Here is a 23418-nt window from a genome sequence, read left to right as displayed (position 1 = left end):
GCGTCACTTTCTGAATAAAGCAGTTTGACTGCACGTGTCCTTCCAGTACGCCTGTCCGGGAAATGCAGAGCAGCTGAGAAAACCCAACATCACTTACAGAGCTGCACAGTTCGGGTAATGTGGCTCATGTCTTGGGACACAGGTTAACCTCACCTGGTCAAGAAATACCTGTAACCACAGACCAGAAGAAAAGCACTCTGTGGGAAGGGGAGGAGCCGACAAAGCCTGAAATTCTACAATGATGTTTCGCTTGGACAAAACTATACTTTGAATTCTACGTACAATCATGTCAATGAGGAAGTCGCGAGACCATCTCAGCCATCACTTCTGGAATTTACGCATAGCATGATGTTAGTGCTTTTTCTGGGGGGGGGGGGGGGGGGGGCGGGTTGGGGAGGCCAGGTTAGTTACTCACTATATTATATATAAAAAACTGTCAAAAAAGATTTTTAAAAAATACCCGACACTAAAGGCTAATTGGGCCCGCCACACAGAAGTTTACCTGCAGTTCTTTTCTCTAGCTGAAGTGGGAGGCGTGATTCTCCAGTTGGCCTGCATGCATCAGCACAAGAACTTCCCAGATTCAAAAAAAAAGAAAAGAAAAAAGGAACCCAATAAATAGAAACCGACAGCAGTAGTCGTGCAAAGGATTGGATTTCATCCGAAGCTCCAGAGCCAATAGGAGCGTGTTTTACTGAGCGCCCAATCACGAAGCGCCGCTCTTCAGCGGTCACGTGCACCGGACCTTGGGGCCGAGTGCCAGTCTGCAGCATCCTCTGGCCACTCTTAAGTGAAGGAAATGAAAATGGCCCGAATTAAGTAAAATTAATTTACTCAGACTAAATTGTCTACTTTTTGGTACCAAGTTTGGATAGAATACATGCTGTCCTGCATGTCCAATCTACCAAGACTAAGAATACAATAAAATCTCCACGCAGGAGTTCTCAGTTTATAGCTCTTAAATTGACTGAAAGCCTCTTTAACACTAATTACTTATATGATCTTTAGATTCTACATCAATTATTGAGCATTAAATCACTTCTAACACTACCAAAAACCTCATCCAAACAATTTTTTTTTAAACTTCTGCTCAATACAATTGGTCCCGTTATAAAGTGACAGGATTTCATGTAAATCACAGATTTTCCTGGCACCACATTAAGGTTGCCATTTTGATTTCCATTTTATCACACATGGGAAAAAGAGACTTCCCGTTTTAGTTTGCAGGTAAGAGATGGAGGTAAACGCAAAACTACATTGAAGAGGGGGAAAAAAAAACTCAAAAATTCCACCAGTATACTGAACCGCAGGCAGGAATCACTGCTGCAACACTTTTCATCCGAGACATAAGTCACATGGACCTTTGTCTTCAAAAACATTCAGGATTCGAATTGTCTAAATGTGCACAGTAAAACTATTTAACCCAAAATCTGTGCAAAAACGTATTTTGCTTGCAAAACAGAAAAAAAATAATAAACACTGAGGTAGACTCTTCTTTATAAAACTTCGCTGACTAAATCTCTGCACAACAAATGCAAGTACATTCATATATAGACTACATGAGGTAGGTATGATGCAGAGAGCACAATATTTTCAAGAAGGTGAGAAATTCCCTGAGAATCAGTTAAAGGAAACTGTAGGAGGCACATCAGAGTCCACACTGCCCCCTAGAGGAACAGGGAGACGTCAGAAGTTTCTACCGATGCTCGGGAGATGTCAGTCATCGAGTCGGCGGCAGACTCCTGATGTGCTCATCAAATCCCCCTCTTCCGTTTCTTCTTCTGCTAACCCACAAGAGCTCTGGGGTCAGAACTTGAGGATTCGGTTGTTTCCAAAATCGACGACGACAATCACGCCATCCGGCATGACGGCAACACCCGACGGGCGATCCATCTGCCCAAAGCCATTACCCTGAGTCCCAAACTTGCATAAGAAGTTTCCGTTGGGCTCAAACACTTGGACGCGGTGGTTGCGGGAGTCTGCGACTATGATACGGTTCTCTTGGTCGACGGCAACCCCTTGCGGACGTAGGAACTGCCCATTACTGGTGCCCTCTGAACCCAGAAAACGAGCCGACTGACAGTCGGGCCGAATGACCAGCAGCCTGTGGTTGTTGAAGTCCGTCACCACCAGGTGGCCCTCGTGATTGAAAGCCACGCCCCTCGGTGAGTCGAAATGCTTCCAGAGGGCGCCTTCAAAACCGTACTTGTTCAGGAAAACCCCATCTGGCCGAAGAGCTGGATGCGATGGTTGCGGGTGTCTGAGACTAGGATCTTGCCCTCGAGGTTGACAGCCACGTCCCAGGGGTAGTTGAATTGCCCATTTTTGGTGCCTTTCTCCCCAAATTTCAGGAGGAACTGTCCCTCGAAGGTGAAAATCTGAATGCGGTGATTGTCCTTGTCGGCCACGATGATCCGCCTCTGGCCGTCACAGGCCACGCCAGCCGGTCGGTCAAACTGGCCTGGCCCGCGAGCCCAGCGAGCCGAACTTATGGTGAAATGTACCACAGGGCTTGAATACCTGGATGCGATTGTTGCTGCGGTCAGCTACCACTACGTAGCCCTCCTTGTCCACACAGACGCCCCACGGCCGACACAGCTGTCCGTCACCCTCCCCCTCAACCCCGAAGGAGGCGATCGGAATGCCCACCGACTGGTAGTTGCGGCCCGACTTAACCAGCACCTTGAAGGGGCTGCCCTCAATGTGCTGGTTGCTGATAAACACAGACACTATATGCTCTCCTTCCATCTTAGGCAAGTAGCTGACTGTGTAGGTGCCGTTCTGGTGGTCCAGCACATCGGCCAGTGGACACGGTCCCATCCGATCCCACGACTACAGCTGAGATGGTGTCGCCTCCTGAGAGGCGGGGCTCTCCGTCATGGTCGTACCCCACTACTGTGAATGAGGCAACTTTGCCTTGAGTGCCCCCCTCAGGCCCTCCCCCGAGGCCTTGGTGACGGGCGCAAAGGCACCACTGCTGACGAGGCCCATGGACTTGATGGCAATGAAGAGAGTCTGATCCGGCGGAGGTGAACATGAAGCGGTCATCCTCCTGAGGGCTGCAGCAGGCCCCTGAGCGCCTCAACTCCTGGATCTGCGCCAGCATGCGTTCGCGGGCCAGGAGGATATCCATGTTGCGGCCCTCGTCCAGCACCTGCTGCACTGCCGCAATGGTGCCGTCCAGCTTGCTGAGGTTCTGGTGAAGCTTCTCCACCTGCAGGTAAAGGGACTTGGCCTTCACCTGCCGGATCTTCTCCACCTACCAAGAAGTCAAAGTAGCTGGTGTCACACACAGAAATATCCTGGAGGAGTGACCTCTGGGTGCAAGCTGAACTGGACCACTCACCTTCCACAGCAGCTCACACTCTCGTTCCTCCAGGGCCTTCCGGTACCGCAAGGCGACAGCTTTTCACCTCTGTCTGGACCACCTTGGCTTTGATCTCCACCTGCTCCGCGATGGCCTGGACCTTCTCCATGCTAAGCTGAAGCAGACGTACATAAGAGAGACAATTCAGGCCTGTCCGTCTGTGGGTCCCGAAGGACCGGGTTCGCAAACACCAATTTAGGTGGCTGAACTGAACAAAACAGGGTTCCAGTGAAATCAATCCTTGCCTAGACGGCTATAAAGACCCAGAAGACACACTGCATCTCCAAACATTTACTCTGGTCAAAGCTGTATTCAAATAACAGAAACTTTAAGCGAACTTCGGATTGCAATAGGAATGAATGCACGGAGCTCTTTATCAGGACCACAAAAGATCTATCACTAATTCACAACAACCACATTCTTGTTGCCATTGAAAGGCTGTTGTTGACAAAGCCCTTCCTTCCGCCAGGGGCTTGGGGGGGGGGGGGGGGGGCAACTGGACACACACACCCCTGCCGGCGAGTGTGACAGAGATCACACTGGGATAAGGGCTCCTTTGTGACACAGGAGAACCGCCAAATTCAGGGTCACAAACACGGAACCATTCATAAACCCCAAAGGGCCTGACAAAAGCCGGTGGGGGTGGGGTAGCCTCCTTCCCAGCAGCAGCCATTTCAAGGTGGGCCGCTAAAGAGGCACTAAAATTTAGGAAGCGGGAAGTGGGGAGGAGAAGTCGGGGGGTAGGGAGAATGAGAAGCGATTCACAGCAGGCCCCGAATCCCCGGAAACAGAAAGACACGCGCGTCAGATGCACCATGGGGGGTTGGGGGGTGGGGGGGGTGCCAGCCAGCACCTCAGGATACAACCGGACGGAAGCAGATTTAAGCCGGCGGCACAAACACCAAACCCGTCTGACTTAGCAGCAATTAAGATCCCACTGAGGAAAGCCGACTCCTAGACAACATTCAACTAAATATTTAACTGACAGGCACCCGCAATATACATTTCTACACAAGTCATTTACCGTTAGCAAAGACTTCCAGTTACATCAGCTACAATAATCTATATAATAGCTTCCACAAAACATATTTTTACAAAATTTTCACCCGTTACGAATTTTTGTTTCTTCATATCAACAAGTATCGCTACCATTACCAATTGCTTGATAAATGGCAAAAAACAAACAAATACTCCTGTTTGAGGTCTGCTCCCCCCCCCCCCCCCCCCCCCGGCACTCCTTATTTCCACATGTGCTGTAACAGTACATGTGTTTCTCATGTACGGTCAGTACATAATTTTCCATTCAGTAGACACAATGTAACAAATATATTAATTTATTGACACGCGTAGAACCTAGATTCACAAGTAGATGTTCAACACGGAAAACGTACTAATACTACAACTACTAAACACCCTAATCATGGCTATGGATTGGTTACGGCTAGGATAATAATTGACTGTTTAGGAACATTTTAGTTTCACAGTAAATTACAGAGAGAGCGTACTTGACGAGACTAAGACTGACTGTCGGCTCTGTTGTACAGAACTTCGATGTGTTGCAACTGTTTCCAGCAGCAGCATGAAATGACATCTCCCAAGTGTTTACGACCGGAGGCAGCAAAGCAGAAACCATCACCACAAGATAGCCTTCCTATGGCATTTAAATCACTTTGCCAGGAAATTCAGGCTTGACGTACTTGGTAGAGAAGAACAAATTGCTGACATGGGATAGAGTTCAATTCGACTATTGCGCTACCTTCGATTTTTTTATAGATTTTTTTTTAGACATAAGATTGTTTTTACATCAGGCAGCATGGTGGTGGCAGTGGTTAGCACTGTTGCCTCACACTTCTGGGTCGCAGGTTCGAGTCTCCGCTTGGGTCACATGTGTGTGGACTTTGCATGTTCTCCCCATGTCGTCGTGGGGTTTCCTCTGGGTACTCCGGTTTCCCCCCACAGTCCAAAGACATGCTGAGGCTAATTGGAGTTGCTAAATTGCCCGTAGGAGTGCATGTGTGAGTGAATGGTGTGTGTGTGTGCCCTGCGATGGGCTGCCCCCCCCCCCCCCCATCCTAGGTTGTTTCCTGCCTCGTGCCCATAGCTTCCGGGATAGGCTCCGGACCCCCCGCGACCCAGTAGGATAAGCGGTTTGGAAAATGGATGGATGGATGTTTTTACATCGTGCAAATAAATCTCTTAGGTTCTGTCACTCAGAGACATCGACAGATGCATTGCCTTTGATTTCTGAACTGTTCCAAACTGGGCCAGAAGTTTTAATAAATTATTAAAATACAAATTGTTTTCCCTGCCGAACTGATATCGCACCAAACCCGAAAGAATTTTGTGTACCATTACACCAGTAATTATTAAAGATCCCAACTGCACAGAAGAACACAATGATCAGAGTCCCTGAAAGCTGCAGGGAATGAGCTCCCAGCTCTGCCAGGCAGGTATGTATGCTATGCTAACAGGATTACTGGGCATCATCAGAAAGGGGAAACCGGCCCCCAAATCCACACCCCCCCAGCACACACCCAGATATTCCCCTCCGGTGTCCACCAGTGCCAGACAAACATTCGAGGAGTCCGAACACCCCAATATAGACACCTTCGCCTCCTTGGTGTGGTGCTGCTCTTGCCTTGAGAGCTTCACAGACCCTCCAGAACAACATGACATCAGACCCACGATTACCAGCGGCTAATGGAGACCTGACAGGGGCCAGACCACCAACACACTCAGCGAACCCTGGCGCCACCTGCTGGGTGGGACGGGGGTCAGCACCCATGCTGCTAAAACATGATTCATAGGAAGGGGATTTACGCATTTTCCTAACAAAAATCGGTTTAAAACGCGTTAAAATGTGGCACACAAAGATTAACTGATTTGATGGCGTAATCGTGTAAATCGACAGTACAGCTGCAAAGTGAAGACTAGGCTTAGTGACACACCGTGAATAAAGGGTGGAGGCCCAAGGTGTGGAGGGAAAAATGGGCAAACCCAGGCAAATGTGGGCCCCTGGAAACAAAGGGAGCGGAGCAGCCAATCAGAGGTGTCGGACGAAGCGGCTCCAGAAGGCCTGGGGGTCACAAGTTCAGGGTCAGAGGTCAGGCAAGATAATACTCTGAGCTGGGGTTGGGCATTTACTGGCAGGGAACCGAGTGCGGTTTGTTTACCAAGGTTAACTCTTGGGAGACTAACAAATGAGCAAAGCTTTCCTGGGGGGGGCGGGGTGGAGATGAGATGGGGGGGCAGGCTGGACTCATCGCAATGGCTTTCCATCTGAAAGGGGGGGGGGGGCAAGCATGGCGCCATTGCGGATGGCCAGACGGGGGAGCCCTGCAGGAGAGGGACGTGAGCAGCCCCTGATATTAAGCAGCTACTGTGGCAGCGGTGACCCCGCCAGTCAAGGAGCCCAAGTTGGAAAGGTCCAGAAGACTGCCGGCTCCTTTTAACGGGCGAAGTGGACGCAAAGGTCAAAGGAGAAGGTAAGAAAAGAAAAGACAAGAACCAGGTAATGAAATGTTCCAAACAGGCCCCCTAGATAAAATAAGGCCCCCTGCCCTCTCGGCAGAGGGGTCCCTGACGGCCAACCTTTACTGGCACCGTATAATTCCAGCCTGTGTTTGCAAGCCTATAAACTCCACCAGTAATGAGATGGTATTTTCCTTTAACCCAGACTTCTGAGAATCCAGTCATAAGCCAGGTCTGACCACCAGAAATGGGATATGGACCCATATGGACCCCACCCGTATTCAGATCTCAGCAACCCACTGAATCACCCCACAGGAGTATGAGTAATGGTTCAGGCCGTACGTAAAGAACGCGGGCGTCGTAATAGTACTCAGTGACATCTGCATCTTTCACTGCGGCATTCTGGTTCTAGACAAACCAGCACAGGGCTCTGTGAGAGCAGGGGGGTGTGGGGGCTCCCCACACGTAGGGGACGACATCCCAGCTCAGGCTGGACCTGCTATACAGGCTCAGAGACGGAGCAGACAAACACATCTCTGTCAACAGGAATGAGGACCTGTTTAGCGATGTTGAAAAGTTCCTGAAATGTTTCATTGTGAGCTCTGAAGAAATCTCTCCCTAAATATCCACAAACCCTGCTGATCCAACCCCCTACTCCACCAGCAGGCTGCGCAGAGGGAGGGGCTGACCCTTTTTAAAAACTTTATTTGACCAGGATAAATGGGCGCTTTGCAGTGCCACCCCCCACCCTGCAGAATAACCACCCCCCACCTTTGAAGTGGCAGGATGACTGAAGCATTTCCTCTGTGTCGTGGCTCATCCATCAAGCCCCAGGAGGGGGGGCTGGCCCGCTGTCAGAACTCCCCCGGGGAGAGAGGGGGGGGGGGAGCATCCTCCTTCCCATGGGAGGGGCCGATTCCATTGGAAAACCACCACATTTGCTCCCTTTCAGAGACCCTGCCATTGTTCCCCAGCTGCACGTACGCAAACACGCGCACGTACACGCACACTCACCAAGTCCGCTACATGCGACATCAACCACCAATTAAAAACGTCACAATAGGTTTCTTTGCCAGATGCTACTAAGTGACCAGAGTCAGCAACTGGGAATTCTGGGATACGGCCACCGTTTCACCCTCCCATGTAAACATTTCTCCACTTTGGTTGATTTGCTTATTGCTTCATCCAGTGGGACCCTGTAAAGATCTGTACCCTACGTGCCCCCCATGGATAAATCTTCATATTCTTTTCTGATTTAAAGAAAAAGGGGCCAAAGCCTTTGACCACCAGTTCCCTCTCGATCATCCCCCCCCTACCACGGCATCCACCCCCCCCCACCCAATCAGGGAGAATGACCCACCTGAACAGCCTGCCTTCCTTGCTGAGCGTCAGCCAGTAGCTGGATGGTAATAGCCCGCGAGTCCTGCAGCGCCTCCTGCAGGTAGGTGAAGCTGTGGCCCGCATGCCCGGCCCACGCTGCACTCCCGACAGATGGGCACTGAGCAGGTGTCGCAGAAGAAGCAGAACACCTGAGGAAGAGCGAGGAAGAGGGGGTGAGCTTCACGCAGAATTGCACTCTGGCTTCTCAGAACTGAAGGCCGACATTCGTAATTCAGCAGTGGAACAACAGAGACCCGGTTAAACAGGGATTAAGGCCTTAAAGCAGGTAGGGACTCCTATGGTAGACACAAGGGGGCGCTAGCGTACACCAGAGCCCCGACCGACAACCATGCCGCACATTTCCAGATACAAGCACGGGGGTCACAGCCAGCGTGACGATTCCAGAAGACCTCTGGGAATATCAGAATAAAAGTCTCCCCTCCCCACAGTACATCACTTCTGCATGTGAACATGGCTGACGTGCACATCCACAGCGGCGGATTTATTTCCCTCCGTTTTCTCCCCCCCGGGGGAAATTCAGTGTCCCCCCGCGACCTGGAAAAAAACGACAAGTAATGCGTGACGGGGACAGTCAAATCGATGGGCCTGTCAATAGGAGCACCAAAGAGCTTAGGTCCAATTAGCCCCAGATGGATGATCTTCGTTAGCAGCGAGTGCCCTGGGTGGACAGGGGGGGGATTCAGGTATGAAAAACATCACAGAAATAACAGAGTACTAAGGAACAAAGGCGAGCTGATAACGGGCTGAGAAGGTGATTTGGAGGGCAAAGAGCGGGGCGGAGTAAGGATCAGTCAGATGAGAAACGAGTGATTTTAAGGCCTTTACTAAAGCTTTAAGTATAACATTTAACTCAATTATAAAATATTCATTTTTCCCAGCCATATTCCCCAGAAGCTCCTGCTGGCACCAATAAAGGGCAGATTTAACGCAAAGCATCTCTTTGCAAGTGGAAAGTCTGTACAACCCACCCCCCCCCACAGCGTGAATGAAGCTTCCAGATGCTCACAGGAGCAAGTGACCCTGCAAAGAAGATACCATGAGACACTCACAACACAACACAGACCCCCGCTGCACCAAGGGAACGGGGGGGGGGGGGGACTCAGTGGCCCACTGGAAATCAATCCATCTATAATGGATGACTCCCCACCCCACCCCCGGTGAATTTGATGACGATGCAGCCCAACCCCCGCCTGAGCATCCTCGGCATCCACACCCCCCTCCCCGAGACCCACCACTCCCCAGGCCCTGCCCTGCCCCCAACATTTCCTAAATTCCAGGGTCAGCCGGGAACAAAGGCCTCTGTGGAGGGGGGGGGGCAGCTCATTCCCCGCACCTACAAATCAGCTCTGGCAACATCCCATAATGTCCTCTGCGGCCTGGCAATGAGAATTCTCTGTCCATTTACACGCTTCACCGTTTTCTCTCGTTATTCAATGAGAATCCTTTTACACGCTTCACCCGTTTTCCTCGTCACTGTATCAGGGGCGACACGATGCTCGTGTTTCACAGAAGCCGCCCCCTCACCCCCCCGAGTTCCCCCCCACCCCGAGTGCTCACCCCCCGATTATAAACACTGTCCTCCCACAGGAACAAAATCAATTTATTGATTTTACAGGATTCCATCTCCTGTTTCCAAGATTAAAATTCCCACCCTTTCCAGTAGATGCTGTACAGCCAGTTTCCCACTAGGATGTCCTGACGATGCATCACACCCCCCCCCCACACACACACACACACACACACACACACACACACACACACACACACACACACACACACACACACACACACACACACCCTATGAACACTGAGTATCTAGGAAGGTTCCAGACTGAAGACACTGGGTTCTACCATGAAAATGCTTCAATGAATTTCGAAAAGATAAAATACTGGTGCTCAAAAATGTACGTTACTGCATTACAGCTTCAAAACTGCACATTAATCCAACTGTAAATGTTAATTATGGGTGGAAGATGATTTGCAGCAGGGGCAGGGGGCTGGCATGTGCCCCCCCCACCCTAACCAGAAAACCCACCCAGGAAAACCCTGGGAGCATCAAGAACATGCAGCGTGCAAGACAGGGGGGGGGGGGGGGGGTCAACAACCAACAGCTGAGAGTACAGCAGCAGGTCTCTGTGCTGTCAACCTGAACAAAGAACGGCACCATCAAAAGACGAAGGATAACGCTGAAGTAACCTCCTCACCCATGTAACTGTACAGGTATTACTCAATACCACCGATACACAACCCTGTCCTGGGCCACATCTCACACCTCAACTCCTCTCCCCTCATCAGTGCAACTCCTAACCGCAACTTTAAGGTGAAACCCTTCACACCCCTCAGTAAACACCCGCGACCTCAGTAAACACCTGCACAAAACACCCGCTCATCCCTCCGAGTCAGCTCTCACCAATTACAGTTAATTACACAATTAATTACATTCAACTCTATACACAACAGGAGGTGGCATCGCCAACATACTCACACAGGGAATGGCGATCTGGCCCAAACCGGTACCACGGTAGCAGCACCGATGCCCCGCCCACACACTAGTGTCACCTTTGACCCGGCGTGACATTGGCCAGCAGGGAGCATTAGTCGAGCTACTCAGAAAAAACCGGATTAATTCTGGTAACAGAAGCACGGAGTTCCTTTTCATCGGGCATCCTGGCACGAGCTGGCGGCAACAAATGGCTAATTGTACAGTGAGATCACCCACCCGACTCGGGTCACACAACCCGCAGCATCCTAATTTTAACGGCCGTGTGAGGGGCAAAGTTCATGGCTGTAGAAGCATGGGGGGGGCGGATGCAGGAGCTCAGGAGCCCTCGGATGGGAGAAGGCACCATGCGGGGGGGGGGGCCCGCAACCGCGTAGGAAGGGCGCTTTCTACCGATAAAGAAACATCTGGGGTGGTCAGGGGTTCGATCAGTGCCACACAGCAGGGGGCGCTGTGGGCTTGAGGAAATGATTAACACAGGCAGAGTCGAGGTCACGACCAGGGACAGTCCAGCTGAAGATTCGGGGTGGGGGGGGGCAATCGCCATCAGCCCAATCATCCAGCGGCCCCCAGAGACACAGTTTAACCCCTCTGCTTTTATGCTCAACGAATTTCCACACCAGAACCAGACCCCTTCCCCATCCATCCATATTCCCCACCTGTGAGGAGCCATCTCTCTGGACCTGCCGTTAATCATCAGTACAACCGCCGGTTCCCCCCTCCCCCCTTCTCAGCCATGGAGCAGAGCGGGGGCAGGGCGCACGGTGGAAATCAGCTCAGCAGCGAGCTGGAAACAAGCAGAGTTCATTCACCTATGGGAAGCCCGCCCATGGTGGGCTCAGTGAACTTTGCTGAAGAACTCAAGAACCCCTGCTGGAAAACCCCAAGAGGAAGCGAACCGGGCGAGGGCCCGGGGACTAGCGAACCGGGCGAGGGCCCGGGGACTAGCGAACCGTGGCGAGGGCCCGGGGATAAGCGAACCAAGTGAGGGCCCAGGCATGCCCTTTCCATGTTGTCGGCATGCACTTCTAAGAATGCTGGCCTACAAGGGAGTTTTGGCAGCAGGACACTATAGTGAGAGCAAGTGGATCACTGATACAGTTTGTTTTTTGAGGGAGGGGGGTGTTACTGTGGCAACTTATTGCACATTAGTGTTGTATATTTCATAATCACAGATTGTTACAGGTTCCCAAAGCAAACTAGACGGGTAAAAATGAGAAGCATGTAACTGGATATCTGTAGGTAGCCAACTACTTAGGCGGTTATGAACACTGCAAACACGCACCTGGGAGAAGCACACCACGGCTACATGAAATGACTCAGAACCAGACACGGAACTCATGTGACACCCCTCCCTCCCTGTGTGTGAGTAACACCCCAGGTAACTAAAAATTCACAATCCAATGACATAGGTGCAGCAAGCCACGCAAGTGTGAATTCTGACTTACCTGGGGTGTTACGGAACAGGAAAGGTCTGTCGCGATGGACGGGCTCGAATCTCTCAGCTTCAGCGCAGAGGAAGCAGTAAATCACGGGTACTGGATTAGCCATCAGAACTCAAAACTATCTTACCAAGCGCCCAGCGGAGAGTCACTGAGTGAGTGAATGTTCTCTTCACTAAAGGAAATTTTGTGGAAGCCAGCTGCCTGCTTCAGAGGCAGAGCCGGTGACAAGAGGAGCAAAGAAGCTGATGAAGTCAGGAGGTGCTGGATTTCAGAGCCATCAATGAACGGTGATCTCCATCAAGAGGCTTCTTAAGATCCGCCTCACGTTCCTCCGTTGGCAAACAAAAGCCGCTCGGAGATCCCACCTGATGAAAAGTCTCGCTCCTGACGTCCCTCACGTGCGATTCCCTTGTGTGGAATGAGCTGCCAAACCACATCCCATCATCAGATTCCTTCTCCACCTTCAAGAAACGCCTCAAGACTGATCTAGGAACAGCTCTACCCGCCCGATGCCTTTCCCAGCTCCCCAAACGATCTTAATGTTGCACCTCCAGCTGATTGAGTAGTTTGTCGTATTAGGTTCTTATTTTGTTAATAGTTCTTGTGTAGCTCCTACTCCAGTGCTGCTTACACCTGGGCATCCGTTGGAAGCTCAGCCTAGCTACTCTTACACCAACTCGACTCATCAACAGCACATATGTTTGCAATAAATGCCATTTGCCCCAACCGTACGTGTTGGGATCACTGCAGCACGGGTGGATTTCCGGGAACCACCACCAGCCACAGGTTATCATGGGGGGGGGGGGGGCAAGCAGAGCAGCCCAACACCAGAAGACCCACCCAGCTCCCTATGAGGGGAGACAACGGCTACTGCTTGGTGGGGCACCAAGTAAAGCAGATTCTCACAGGCAGATACCCCTGGGGTAATTATCAGTGATCAGGGTGGGAGGGAGAGGAGTGGTGCAGGGCAGGGAACAGTCACACACACGCACACACCATCCCCCACCCCCACCCTGAGGGCAGACTGACGGTTTAATACGGAGCCACTGGGACATTCTCAGTGGGGTGGGGTCATCCACCAGCAAGACGCCACACAACTGCTCAGTGTTTAAGGGCTCTCCCCCCCCCCTTTCATCCTTAACACACACTCCTGGTGGAACATTCCAGAAGGAAAGGCAGCGGCTGAGTTAGCGCGAGGAGTGCCGACGGGGACCAGATGAATCACAGTCTCTGAAGACCCACCGGGGACTGAAAGCGAGCGTCCGTCTAGACCTCAAAGCGGGGTCCGATGGAATGACTCACCTTCAAGGCCCCCCACCCTGCTGGCCTGTAAGCAAGGGGCCGTGCTGCCTTTTCTCAAAATAAGGCCAATTCTTTGTGCATGCTGGGAGCCAAGATCTTCTCAGACCTGGTCGATAACAGGGCCCATTCGAGCAGGGACCACCTTCAAAGAGGCTGGGATGACAGCACAAACTTCCCACCCAGGGCTATTTTCACACACACCCTCCACCCCCACCCCAATCCCCCGATGAGAAAAAGCCTCTTCAGTGGGTTTGCTGAAAATCACAATAAGAATGAAACCCGCTGATCACGGACAAAGGGGGAGCCGGAATCAGGGCCGCTCACATTTACTGCAGCCTTCGCTAAAACCCGGTACCAGCAGCTCATCTCCGGAACATGTCAACATGCGGCGAATCCCTGCAGATTCAATTACAGTCTTATTGTGCATAAACCGCTCGGATAAAAAAAAAAAAAAAAAAAAAAAAAAAAAAAAAAAAAAGTTTCTCATGTATAAACCAGAAACCACAACAAAATTTGTAAGTTCTGAGTGTCTGATCTCAAACTATCATCTGAGTTCCTGCCAGTCCTGGGGGGGGGGGGGGGGGGGCACTTCTACGGAGGTCACCGGATGCCTCAAAGCCATACGGCGGCCGCGGCCATATCTAAGAAATTAAAGCCCTCCACACATTTAAAGGCCTTCTCTCTGATTTATGAGGGGAGGGGGGACTAAGAAAGGCCACCCCCCACCCCACAGCCTTTAAGCACATTGCAAAGGCACGCAGCAAGCATTTAACACAACATCAGCCTTCTTGGGTTACAAAGCAGCCAGGATCTGGACGACCAGCAGGTACCAATATAAATGTTCACTTTAAAAAATGGCTTCTGTCCGTGCAGCTGATTTACCAAAATTCTGAGCCCCCCGGTTGACGAAACCAAAACTTTTATCTCCTAAAGGGAGTACGCGGGACAGAGTTATTCATCATATTCCACATGTCGTGCATTACATCCCGGGGAACGGGATATCTCATGGCGGAGGCAGAATCTGCTCTGGGATAAGTGCCTGCAGATGGCAACAGGACAGAAACAGGACCACCGCCTACCCCACCCCAACCACACAGACCTCCAAAGCACCTCCCCGGGACCGGGCCGAGCACGCCGTCACCTGTGCAGGCGCATTACGGAATGGATTCGGAAGGAAATAAAATCGCTCATTCCAAGGAATCAGCACTTTCCAGCTTTCGAAAGGGGGAATTTCACACCGGTCTGTGGCACAGAGCTGCCTTAATCAGACAATAACAACCAAAACATATCTAAAAGGTTACCCCAAGCCCAGCACGAGCAAATATAAAGCTGCTACTGTGTTATTTCTAGAGAATTCCGCAGGGAAGTAACACTACACCAGTCCTGGAGAAGACCAAACTTACTAGTCAGGACAGAAGCCCCGGGGGCAGAGCCGAACAGCCTGCGCACGAAAACTAAAGACGCAAAGCGAGCGAGCCTGAATGAGACCAAAAGGCTTCAGGTTCAGTCCCTGTGAGGAACAAGCTGTTGGGCCTTTTAAGGGGATTTCTGAGGTACACCGCGGTAAAAAGGTGAGGTGACTAACGCAGATGGCATGCCAATGTAGCCCCCAGGTGGACCGAGAGCGCGTCGTAAACATATCCCGGAGATTTGAAGTCAGACGGTCCAAACCAAGACATCTGCCATAGATTATGGCAACAGGACTTCCTGGAGAAAAAAAGGCACCGGCCACCGGAAGAATAGCTTGGGGGGGGTTCACATTCATTACCCCACAGTAGTGATGGTGTTAACCTTCGGCGGAGCACTGTCCTTTGGTCTGAGGAAAACAGCACTGAGAACGGAACCTGAAAGCCAAAGGACCCGGCAGGACGAGGGTGACCGTGATGATCTATCCAGAATATCCATTTGCACTGTGGTAGGGAATCAGCAGCACAGGCCTCCCCAGGCACATGACAACCAGGAAGGACCCGCACACCCCCAAAGCCACTGGAAAGTCAAGATACAGTGAAGATCGGAAGCTGGAGAAGGGCTAGGGGATAGGCTCCCCGTTTAGGGAGCATGCGGATCTGACCATTAGACCAGAAGAAATCAGACATCACAGAATGCCAGCAACAGGCTTAGCCAAGAAGCCAACCTCCGCCCACCTCCATAGAGCGAGCTCTGGAAACAGCTTACGAGAACATCTCCCCCAGAAAGGGCACAGCCAGTCAGGTGTCGGCCATTTCCGTCACCCCGCTCCCAGCCCAGGACCCTTCTGGAAGGTATGTACAGCCGGCGCGGTGGCAGCAAGTCCCGCCTCCACCCGCATTTCCAAGAAACCGACAGACATTCATTCATTCATTCATTCATTCATTTCCCGCCTCCTCCCACCAGCCGAAAGCCCCCCATCTCTAAGGGCCCCCGAAAAATACGACGACTTGAAAAGCTACGACAGAAAGGCAAGTCACCCTTTAAGGTCAAATTCAAGCCTTGCGTTTCTAGAAAACAGCGAAATAAAGTGTATTTAAAGTGAGACACCTTACAAACAACAGGCACAGATAGAGACACAAAGACCAACAATCTATAAAACCAGCACAGTGAGAGAGAGAGAGAGAGAGAGAGAAAAAAATCATTTAACTGATTTATAAAAAAGGAGCCTTCTGGTTGGTCTTTGGATAAATGTGACACCCAGTCAGCTCTGACCTAGCGACCTTTGATTTTTGACCCTGCAGAGGGGGAAGGGATGGAGGGAAGTGAGAGATCTGCTTGTGGGGGGTTTACCCACAAGGGAGGTTGCCATGGCGACAGCGTACTCCCATCATTTGATCTGTGGTGGAGGTTGGGTGGGTGGAGAGGGGGGGGGCTGACTGGATTCACAAAAGCAGTGCTTCTGGCTGTAAGCAGCCTCCATAAGGGGGCCGAACCGGTAACCTATTTACCCAGCCAGTCACCAAAGGACAAGCCGGTGAGCTGGCGGTCTCTGCCGATCCGGTTTACTAGCCAAAGCGGCGGCTGATTTACGCCTGGAGAAGCAGAGAGCGGGAGCCCCACAGCGGCGCCGCATTGCTGGTACTGAAATACCAGGAGTCATAAGACGGCCATGTGTGGCTTTGAGAGGTCAGGCTGGTTGGAGGGGGGGGGGGCAGTTCCTGGCTGAAACCGCTTATTTCCAGAATACGGACCAGGGAGTGAGGGAGGCAGTGTATATGGGAGGGAGGAGGGATTCCCCGAAAAGATGATCATTTTCGAAATTTGAAACACCTAAAATCAATAACATCTCAGTCTTCTACATAATACGCTAAACATCCTGCAGGAGTTTTAAACGATCACAGATAAGATACGTCCCTAGCCGGCCCAATAGCACTGGCAGGAGACCACACCCCACACCCACCCCTAACTAACCAGCGAGTCCTGCATGAAAAGGCTCACTTTTCAGAGAGCAGCGGCTTGTTAACTCCACCCAGTCTTCCATCTGATTTTGGGTTTCCTGGTATCTCCTCTCCAGACGCTCTGTCCCACCCTCTACACCTCCACCCAAGCAGTGTTAACCCCAGGAAATGCCTTATAAAAAGTACAGCTTCCCCAGAAAATCTCATTAAACATTCCTGTCACAGAGCTCTCCGCAGACTTCACAGTCACATGACGGTGTTAGTTAGCCGCAATTAGTCTTCACTTACAACCTCGTCATCGAGGGGTGCCCCCCCTCCCCCCGTATTTATGGTCTGGGAGTAAACACACCAATGCACGATTCCGCTCACAGACGCCCACCACCCTACGACTGCAACCCGTGGACTATCATCTCTCCATTTTGAGGGTCCACTCCGGTTAAGCCATTCCAGTCTGCTCTGGAACTCCAGGGCAGGGCAGCTACCCAGCCGAATCGGCTCAGGACGCACAGGGACGACTCAGCTTGAAAGGGCACATGGGTACCGGTCCCAGAATGAATTTGTTAACCCCAAAAAAAAAAAAAAACACCCAGAATATCTAATTCAAGCTAAATGAACAACTAAATGCCAAGTAAATACTTTCATTAACCCCAAAATGGGCGTTAATGTGCGTTTTTGGTTCTGAGCCAAAGCATATAATTAACAAGCCTCAAAGCACTTTGAATCCATTTCGGTTGGAGATGCAGACAGTCCAGTCGGACGGCATTGCGTGTCCCTCCCCATGTTGGCCCACACGCCCTCAACGCCCGGCAATCCCAGGTCTGGATGCCGGACTGTTCTTCAGACGTGTCCAAACATCGCCACGTCACTCACATCTACGATCCCCCGCACACCCTCTTTTACACGTATGCCGGGGGCGATACTGAACCCCCTCCCTCCCCCAGCTCTTACTCTTGTTATTCCCCTCCCATAAAACCCCCGATCGTTTTAGCTCGGACACGTCAAGTAGAGTGGGAAGCAACACCAAAGAGCCCTCATTTAATGATGGAAGGAGCCTCGTTTTACGGCACACAGTACGGCGGCAGAACCATAGAGCACACAGGGGTGCAACAAGGGCACCAGACCAATACACATCTGTCACATATAGAGACAGAGACCGACAGATAGAGAGAGAGAGACCGACAGAGACAGAGACAAAGAGAGAGACCGACAGATAGAGAGAGAGACCGACAGATAGAGAGACCGAGACAGAGACGAGGGAGAGACCAGTAGCAGGCTGTACCAGAACAGCAAACCAGCACTGGGGGGCGAACCGATTCTTCAGTGAAAGAGACAGAACCCGAATCGATTCAAAGATTGTTACCCACGGCAACACTAGGACGGGTCTGCATCCTCACTTGGAAAATGGTACACAGGCACCCTGAGAAAGCAGAAGGCAAAACATGAGGACAAACATCTCAAAATGTGCAAAGATCAGTGGGGGGGGGGGGGGGGGGGGGGGGAGTGGTGTCCACAACGGAAAACAGGAATCTATGGCTCAGACCCCGAGAGCCTGGCAGCTCCCATTCACAGAATCTTCCTGCAGACCGGCGGCTGCTCTGAAGGCTGCAGTTACTGTTTCTGCAGTTGTGTGAATACTGGTGAGAATCAGCAGTGATTACAAACATTTAAAAAAAAAAAAACAAAAAAAAGAGAGAGACACAGACATCCCCACATGACGAGTGAAGGCCAAGCGGAGCCGTATTTTTAATCACTTCCCACAGACTCCTGATTAAGGTGATTATCATCCCCTAAACCGCCAAAACAGCTAGAAAAGCCTGCGATAAAAACAAGAAAACAGAAGGAAAAGGATTTTAAGAAATATTTCATAAAGGCTTTTCCTACAGTGTTTTTTTTCCCAGGTTTTCCACCTCGTGGGGGGAGACGGACTGTAATGTCCCCACTCAGACAGGATGCTAAACTTAAACCGCCCCCCTCCCTCCATAAAGTGGCCAGAGCTTGGGGCCCTCACGCCTCCGGCCAGCCTCACGCCACACCTCAAGGACACCCCCCCCCCCCCAACACACACACACAATAGCACTGGCCACGCCATGGTCAGTCCACCCCCCCACCCTACCCCACAAACAATGGAAGCTTCTGGCAAAGTATTTACATGTGAATGGAGACCATCATTAGCCAACTGTAGCAATACATGAAATGGCCCCTGAACCAGGGGGCTGGACCAGCATTCTTCCATAAGAACGTGGGCAGATTTGGGGGGGGGGGGGGAATATTCCAATCTCCAGACAGCAACACGATTTGGACAGAGTACAAGGTTCAGCAAGAACAGCCAGATCCCTCAGGTCCTCAGTCACATGCCACCCACAAAGACTCAGAAATCAAATGAAAAACTATCCAGCCAATAGTTCCGTAATTCCATATCATCAACATATCTGCTCGTCCTCCTCTGCCCGTCATTAATAACGATACAGATTAGGAAGCTCTTAGCTTTATTTGATTTATAGCCACTCGGGGTAAATTCAGCAAAAACACCCACACATCCTACCGGGCGAATACAGTCACCCTGACAGCTGGCGGAGAGCTGGCTGATGGCTGCGGGTTCCGTCCTCCCACGACAGAGATCAGCCAGCTGAGATGTGAAAACCAGGGGCCGTGAAGGCAGGCCGGCCCCCAGGACCATCCCACTCAGAGAGACGTATCCACTGGAGGATCTCCGACGGTCCTGCTTACGGCCGACCTTGCAGATATAAGATGACACCGAGAGTGCTTCCCGTTCTCATCTCACTCCCCACCCCACCCCAGCTCCTCTTTACCGCAGGAGAATCATCAGCAGGTCATTATCTCAGTAAGGCCAGAGGACATGTTCCATCTGGACTGAAGCAGCCTTAGATGACAAGGCAGGGCAAGAGTCTGGCACCAGAAACACATCCATGTCACGGTGAGGCTCACACGCGGGACGAGCCGTTTTCAGAGCGACATCAGCAGCGGCTCAGCAAAATGTTTGATGCTTGAGGTAAACGACAGACGCAAAGGCGCCAAAGTGGCCATTTCAGCGAGGTTACAGGGTCAGTAGCCAAATGGACGCGACGACGTTTGTTTCTTTGACCATTTAATGCACAGTTTCCGTCGGTTGATTTGCTCTTTTAATACCAAGTTATGACTTGAGTTCTATTCCATCTGTTCTTCTTCTTTCAATCTTTCCATACCTTAATTTACCTCCCACTGGGCAGCACTTTGGTCTGTCAACTTGTTTGACTTTGAAAACATACTATACAAATAAACTGATTGATTGATTGACTGAGGGTCTAACGTGATTCAGTGACTTCAATAGTCCATCAGACGGGGAGAGGAGGCCTGAGCAGAGAGAGAATCACGACCACCAGCAGCCCCCCCCCCGCAGATAAGATGGGAGACAGACCATCGTAAGCGGCATCCATCTTGTCTGGAGTCCCACAATGCACTGCGGGTCATCACAAGACACTGGAAACTGCTGCTAAACTCATTAGTGCGTCATGTTTTCCTGGACGGACTGAGTCTCTTCGCAGTCTGGCCACACGAGTGCCTACATATTCCAACCCTAATTAAAAGCCCCTATTAAAACATACGCACTTCACATCCATCAGATCAATCAACAACTTGGAAACCTAAACCCACATTCTCCAGTAAGGAATCCTCTGTAGATACTCAGATCCGCACAAGAGGAATATGTTGACAAAGATCAACTGCTCATTGCACGTCAGAGGCATGATTGATATTTTTACCCTTTCTACACCACACTCCCCCATCAATGGACAGAGGGGTCAATAACAATCTGGTCCAATACAACTTGTATTACGCAATGCCAAGCTGTAATGTCACTACGATGCATCTTACCCAACATGACTGCTGATTAAATGATATGAAACGCGTAAAAGCAGCACATGCCCATAGCACTTTTGCCAAACAATCAAAAAAGTAAAATGAATAAAGAAAACGAATAAAGACAGAAAGCAGATGCCTTGGCATGTTTTTTTTGTTACTCTCTTACATCTCACTGGCTCCCGGCTCCTCCGGACCTCGACGTCGGGCAAGGAAATCAGCCCCGCCGGACCGAAGCCACTTTACACCGAGGAGAGAACCTTCACATGCAGGAAAAACAGCCCAAACGCAAAAACAGACTCCAAACAAACAGGAACTCGAAATCCAGGAGTGAAGATCCAAAAAAAGTAGGTACACACACACACACACACACACACACACACACACACACACACACACACACACACACACACACCAGACCGCCAGATCACCCTCCACACACCCCAGTGCACATGTACTTTCTGAAATAATCAAAACGCATTAATAATTAAGGCTCACTCAGTTGTACATGTCCCGTTTAATGCTTAACCGCACCTTGCCGTCAACAAAATAACCCACAGGCTCTTTAAACCAGAAGACCATCTACACTTAGGAGCATGAGCAACTCTCAGAGCATGAGATCCCTCAGCCGATCTTCCAAAACATCCAACACAGACATAACAACCGTGGACTCACCTCATTGTCGTGATGCTGGCAGAAGCTCATCCGGTCTTGGAAGATGGGAAGCAGAGAGTAACTGGAATGGAAAGACTGGGAGAGGGTGACTGGGGCACCAGAGCCGCCGGTGCGCACGCCCAGGTGGAGGCTCTCCACCAGCCTCTCGATGAAGTGGTCCTTGGTGAGGCGGACCCTCTGGTGGGCTCGGACGCAGTTATCGCACAGGTACTCCTGGCAGTCCAGGCAGTGTGAGGTAGCGGGGTTGCCCTCGTCACACGAACTGCAGTGCGGCTCCCCCAGGCGGTGGGGCCGGAGCAGCCCTCCATGCGGCCGTTGGTAGCCCCCACCGCCACCCCGGCACCCGTTCTTGGTCTGCTCTTCAGAGGACACCACCACATCCAGCAGGTTGCTGAAGAGGAAGTTGGACGATGGCAGCGACTCCACCCCAGACTCGGAGATGGAGACTTTTTGGTCACAGGTGGGACAGCGGAGCTTCAGGGGGTCTCCCGGATGACGCTGTCCCTCCAGGCACTGCCTGCAGAAGGCATGAAGGCAGGGCAGGACGTGGAGCCTGCGGGTGGATGAGGTAGAGGAGCTGGAGGTCTGCGATGAGGAGGACGAGGTAGAGGAGCTGGAGGAGATGGGAGCGGAGGAACCGCACAGCTCCTTGCACAGCGGACATGTTTGCAAGTCGGAGTCTGGAAACGACGCCATGTCGGACTGGAAAGTAGATAGTTATTAAATCGCACCCTCTAAAGCAGACATCTGCTTCACTTGGCAAAATCGGTCCTGCGCAGTTAATTGTAGCTAAACAGCGGATCTTCGGGTCCGGCTTCTAATAAACATCTGAAATTACATGCGCCCATCAAAAACGTTTCGGTGGAAAAAAATTAAATGCTTGTACCTGATACACAATACATGTAGCGATGGAGGCCTAATTGCTTGATTTTAGAGACTATTTCTGATATTCAATAATTCTTGTCATTCGGGGAACGCCGGCTATTGCTGAAGTACTCTGTCCAAATTCTGCAATCCTCTTCATCGCCAGCTGCAAAGAGCGCTCACGTTTACGGTTTTTCTTTTAGTCATTGATAATTTATCCTCATTTTGAGGGTTTATTTTGTAATCCTGCGATATCCAGCTGCTGCATTCCCGTGAAACGCGAAATCCGTTGCGAGGCTGCCGCTCCTGCCCTCCTCCCCCAAGCACCGCATGTCCATGAGGGCTTCCTAAAGCCAGCTCCTTATCAGTCTCACCGATCCCAACATGAAGGTATCTTCTTTTTTTACCACTGAAAATAACAAAGGCCCGGGTTTTTTTGTGTGTGTCCCTTCCTCAGTCCACCATCGGGTCCCCTCCAGCGGACGGCAGCTGCGGTCGGCCGAGGAGCGCTTGAATAATTCATCAAAGCATTTGATCGGGAGCAATGCGACACCGCGCAGCTCCCGCCGTGTCAGTTTCCCCCCGCGATCGCGTCTCAAAACGCGGATCCTCCAAAAGAGCCCCGCCGTGAGGCACCCAAACCCGCAAGCATGTGCACTCAAACTGCGAAAAGCGCCGAGTCTCTCCGGACGGGAAAGCCCCGTGCTCCTTCTTCAGGTTTCCTAGCAGCGTCCGACCGAAAAAGAAAAGCACGCACCTATCACCTATCCTTAATATTGCGCAAAAGGACAGTGCAGTAATGGGGGAAAAACCCAACATGCGCGTGTCTGGCTTAATTTAAAGTGCGCCTTTCTTACTGCGGGAGCCAGGAGCGCTTGCTACGTGCCAGCCGGCAGGACTCGAGTTGCCGATGAGACTCCCTATAATCCCGATCGGGGGTGAACACACTTCCGCCTGATCATTTAGGGGCCAGGCCAAAGCTTGGGGGGTGGGGGGGGGGGGTGCAGGGCGTTACACTCTTCCACTACTAAACTCGGCGATTCGCACACGGCGTCGGAACCATGCAGGTGCTCTACGCTGCCATCCTCACCTGAAAGTGCGTTAAACTGTCACGCCGGGCTTAATGCGCGCTGATCACCCCGGTTCGGTTCGGAATTATGTAAATTGCAT

At 51.3% G+C, this 23418-nt stretch overlaps 1 protein-coding gene across 1 annotated transcript; it reads right to left on the bottom strand.

Annotated features, from left to right (window-relative positions):
- Positions 1-420: 420 nt before the first annotated feature.
- Positions 421-23160, bottom strand: LOC125728580 (E3 ubiquitin-protein ligase TRIM71-like). The gene is given in 11 exon segments (XM_049005469.1): positions 421-2231; positions 2234-2465; positions 2467-2802; positions 2804-2922; positions 2925-3027; positions 3029-3259; positions 3347-3403; positions 3405-3482; positions 8199-8303; positions 8305-8367; positions 21385-23160. Coding segments are annotated over 11 exon segments (2445 nt in total). The 5' UTR covers positions 22081-23160; the 3' UTR covers positions 421-1806.
- Positions 23161-23418: the final 258 nt, after the last annotated feature.

The sequence above is a fragment of the Brienomyrus brachyistius genome, unplaced genomic scaffold (assembly GCF_023856365.1).
Source record: "Brienomyrus brachyistius isolate T26 unplaced genomic scaffold, BBRACH_0.4 scaffold334, whole genome shotgun sequence".
Classification (NCBI taxonomy): domain Eukaryota; kingdom Metazoa; phylum Chordata; class Actinopteri; order Osteoglossiformes; family Mormyridae; genus Brienomyrus; species Brienomyrus brachyistius.
The sequence above is the reverse complement of the archived record's forward strand: the minus strand, read 5'-3'. Positions and strand labels throughout refer to the sequence as shown.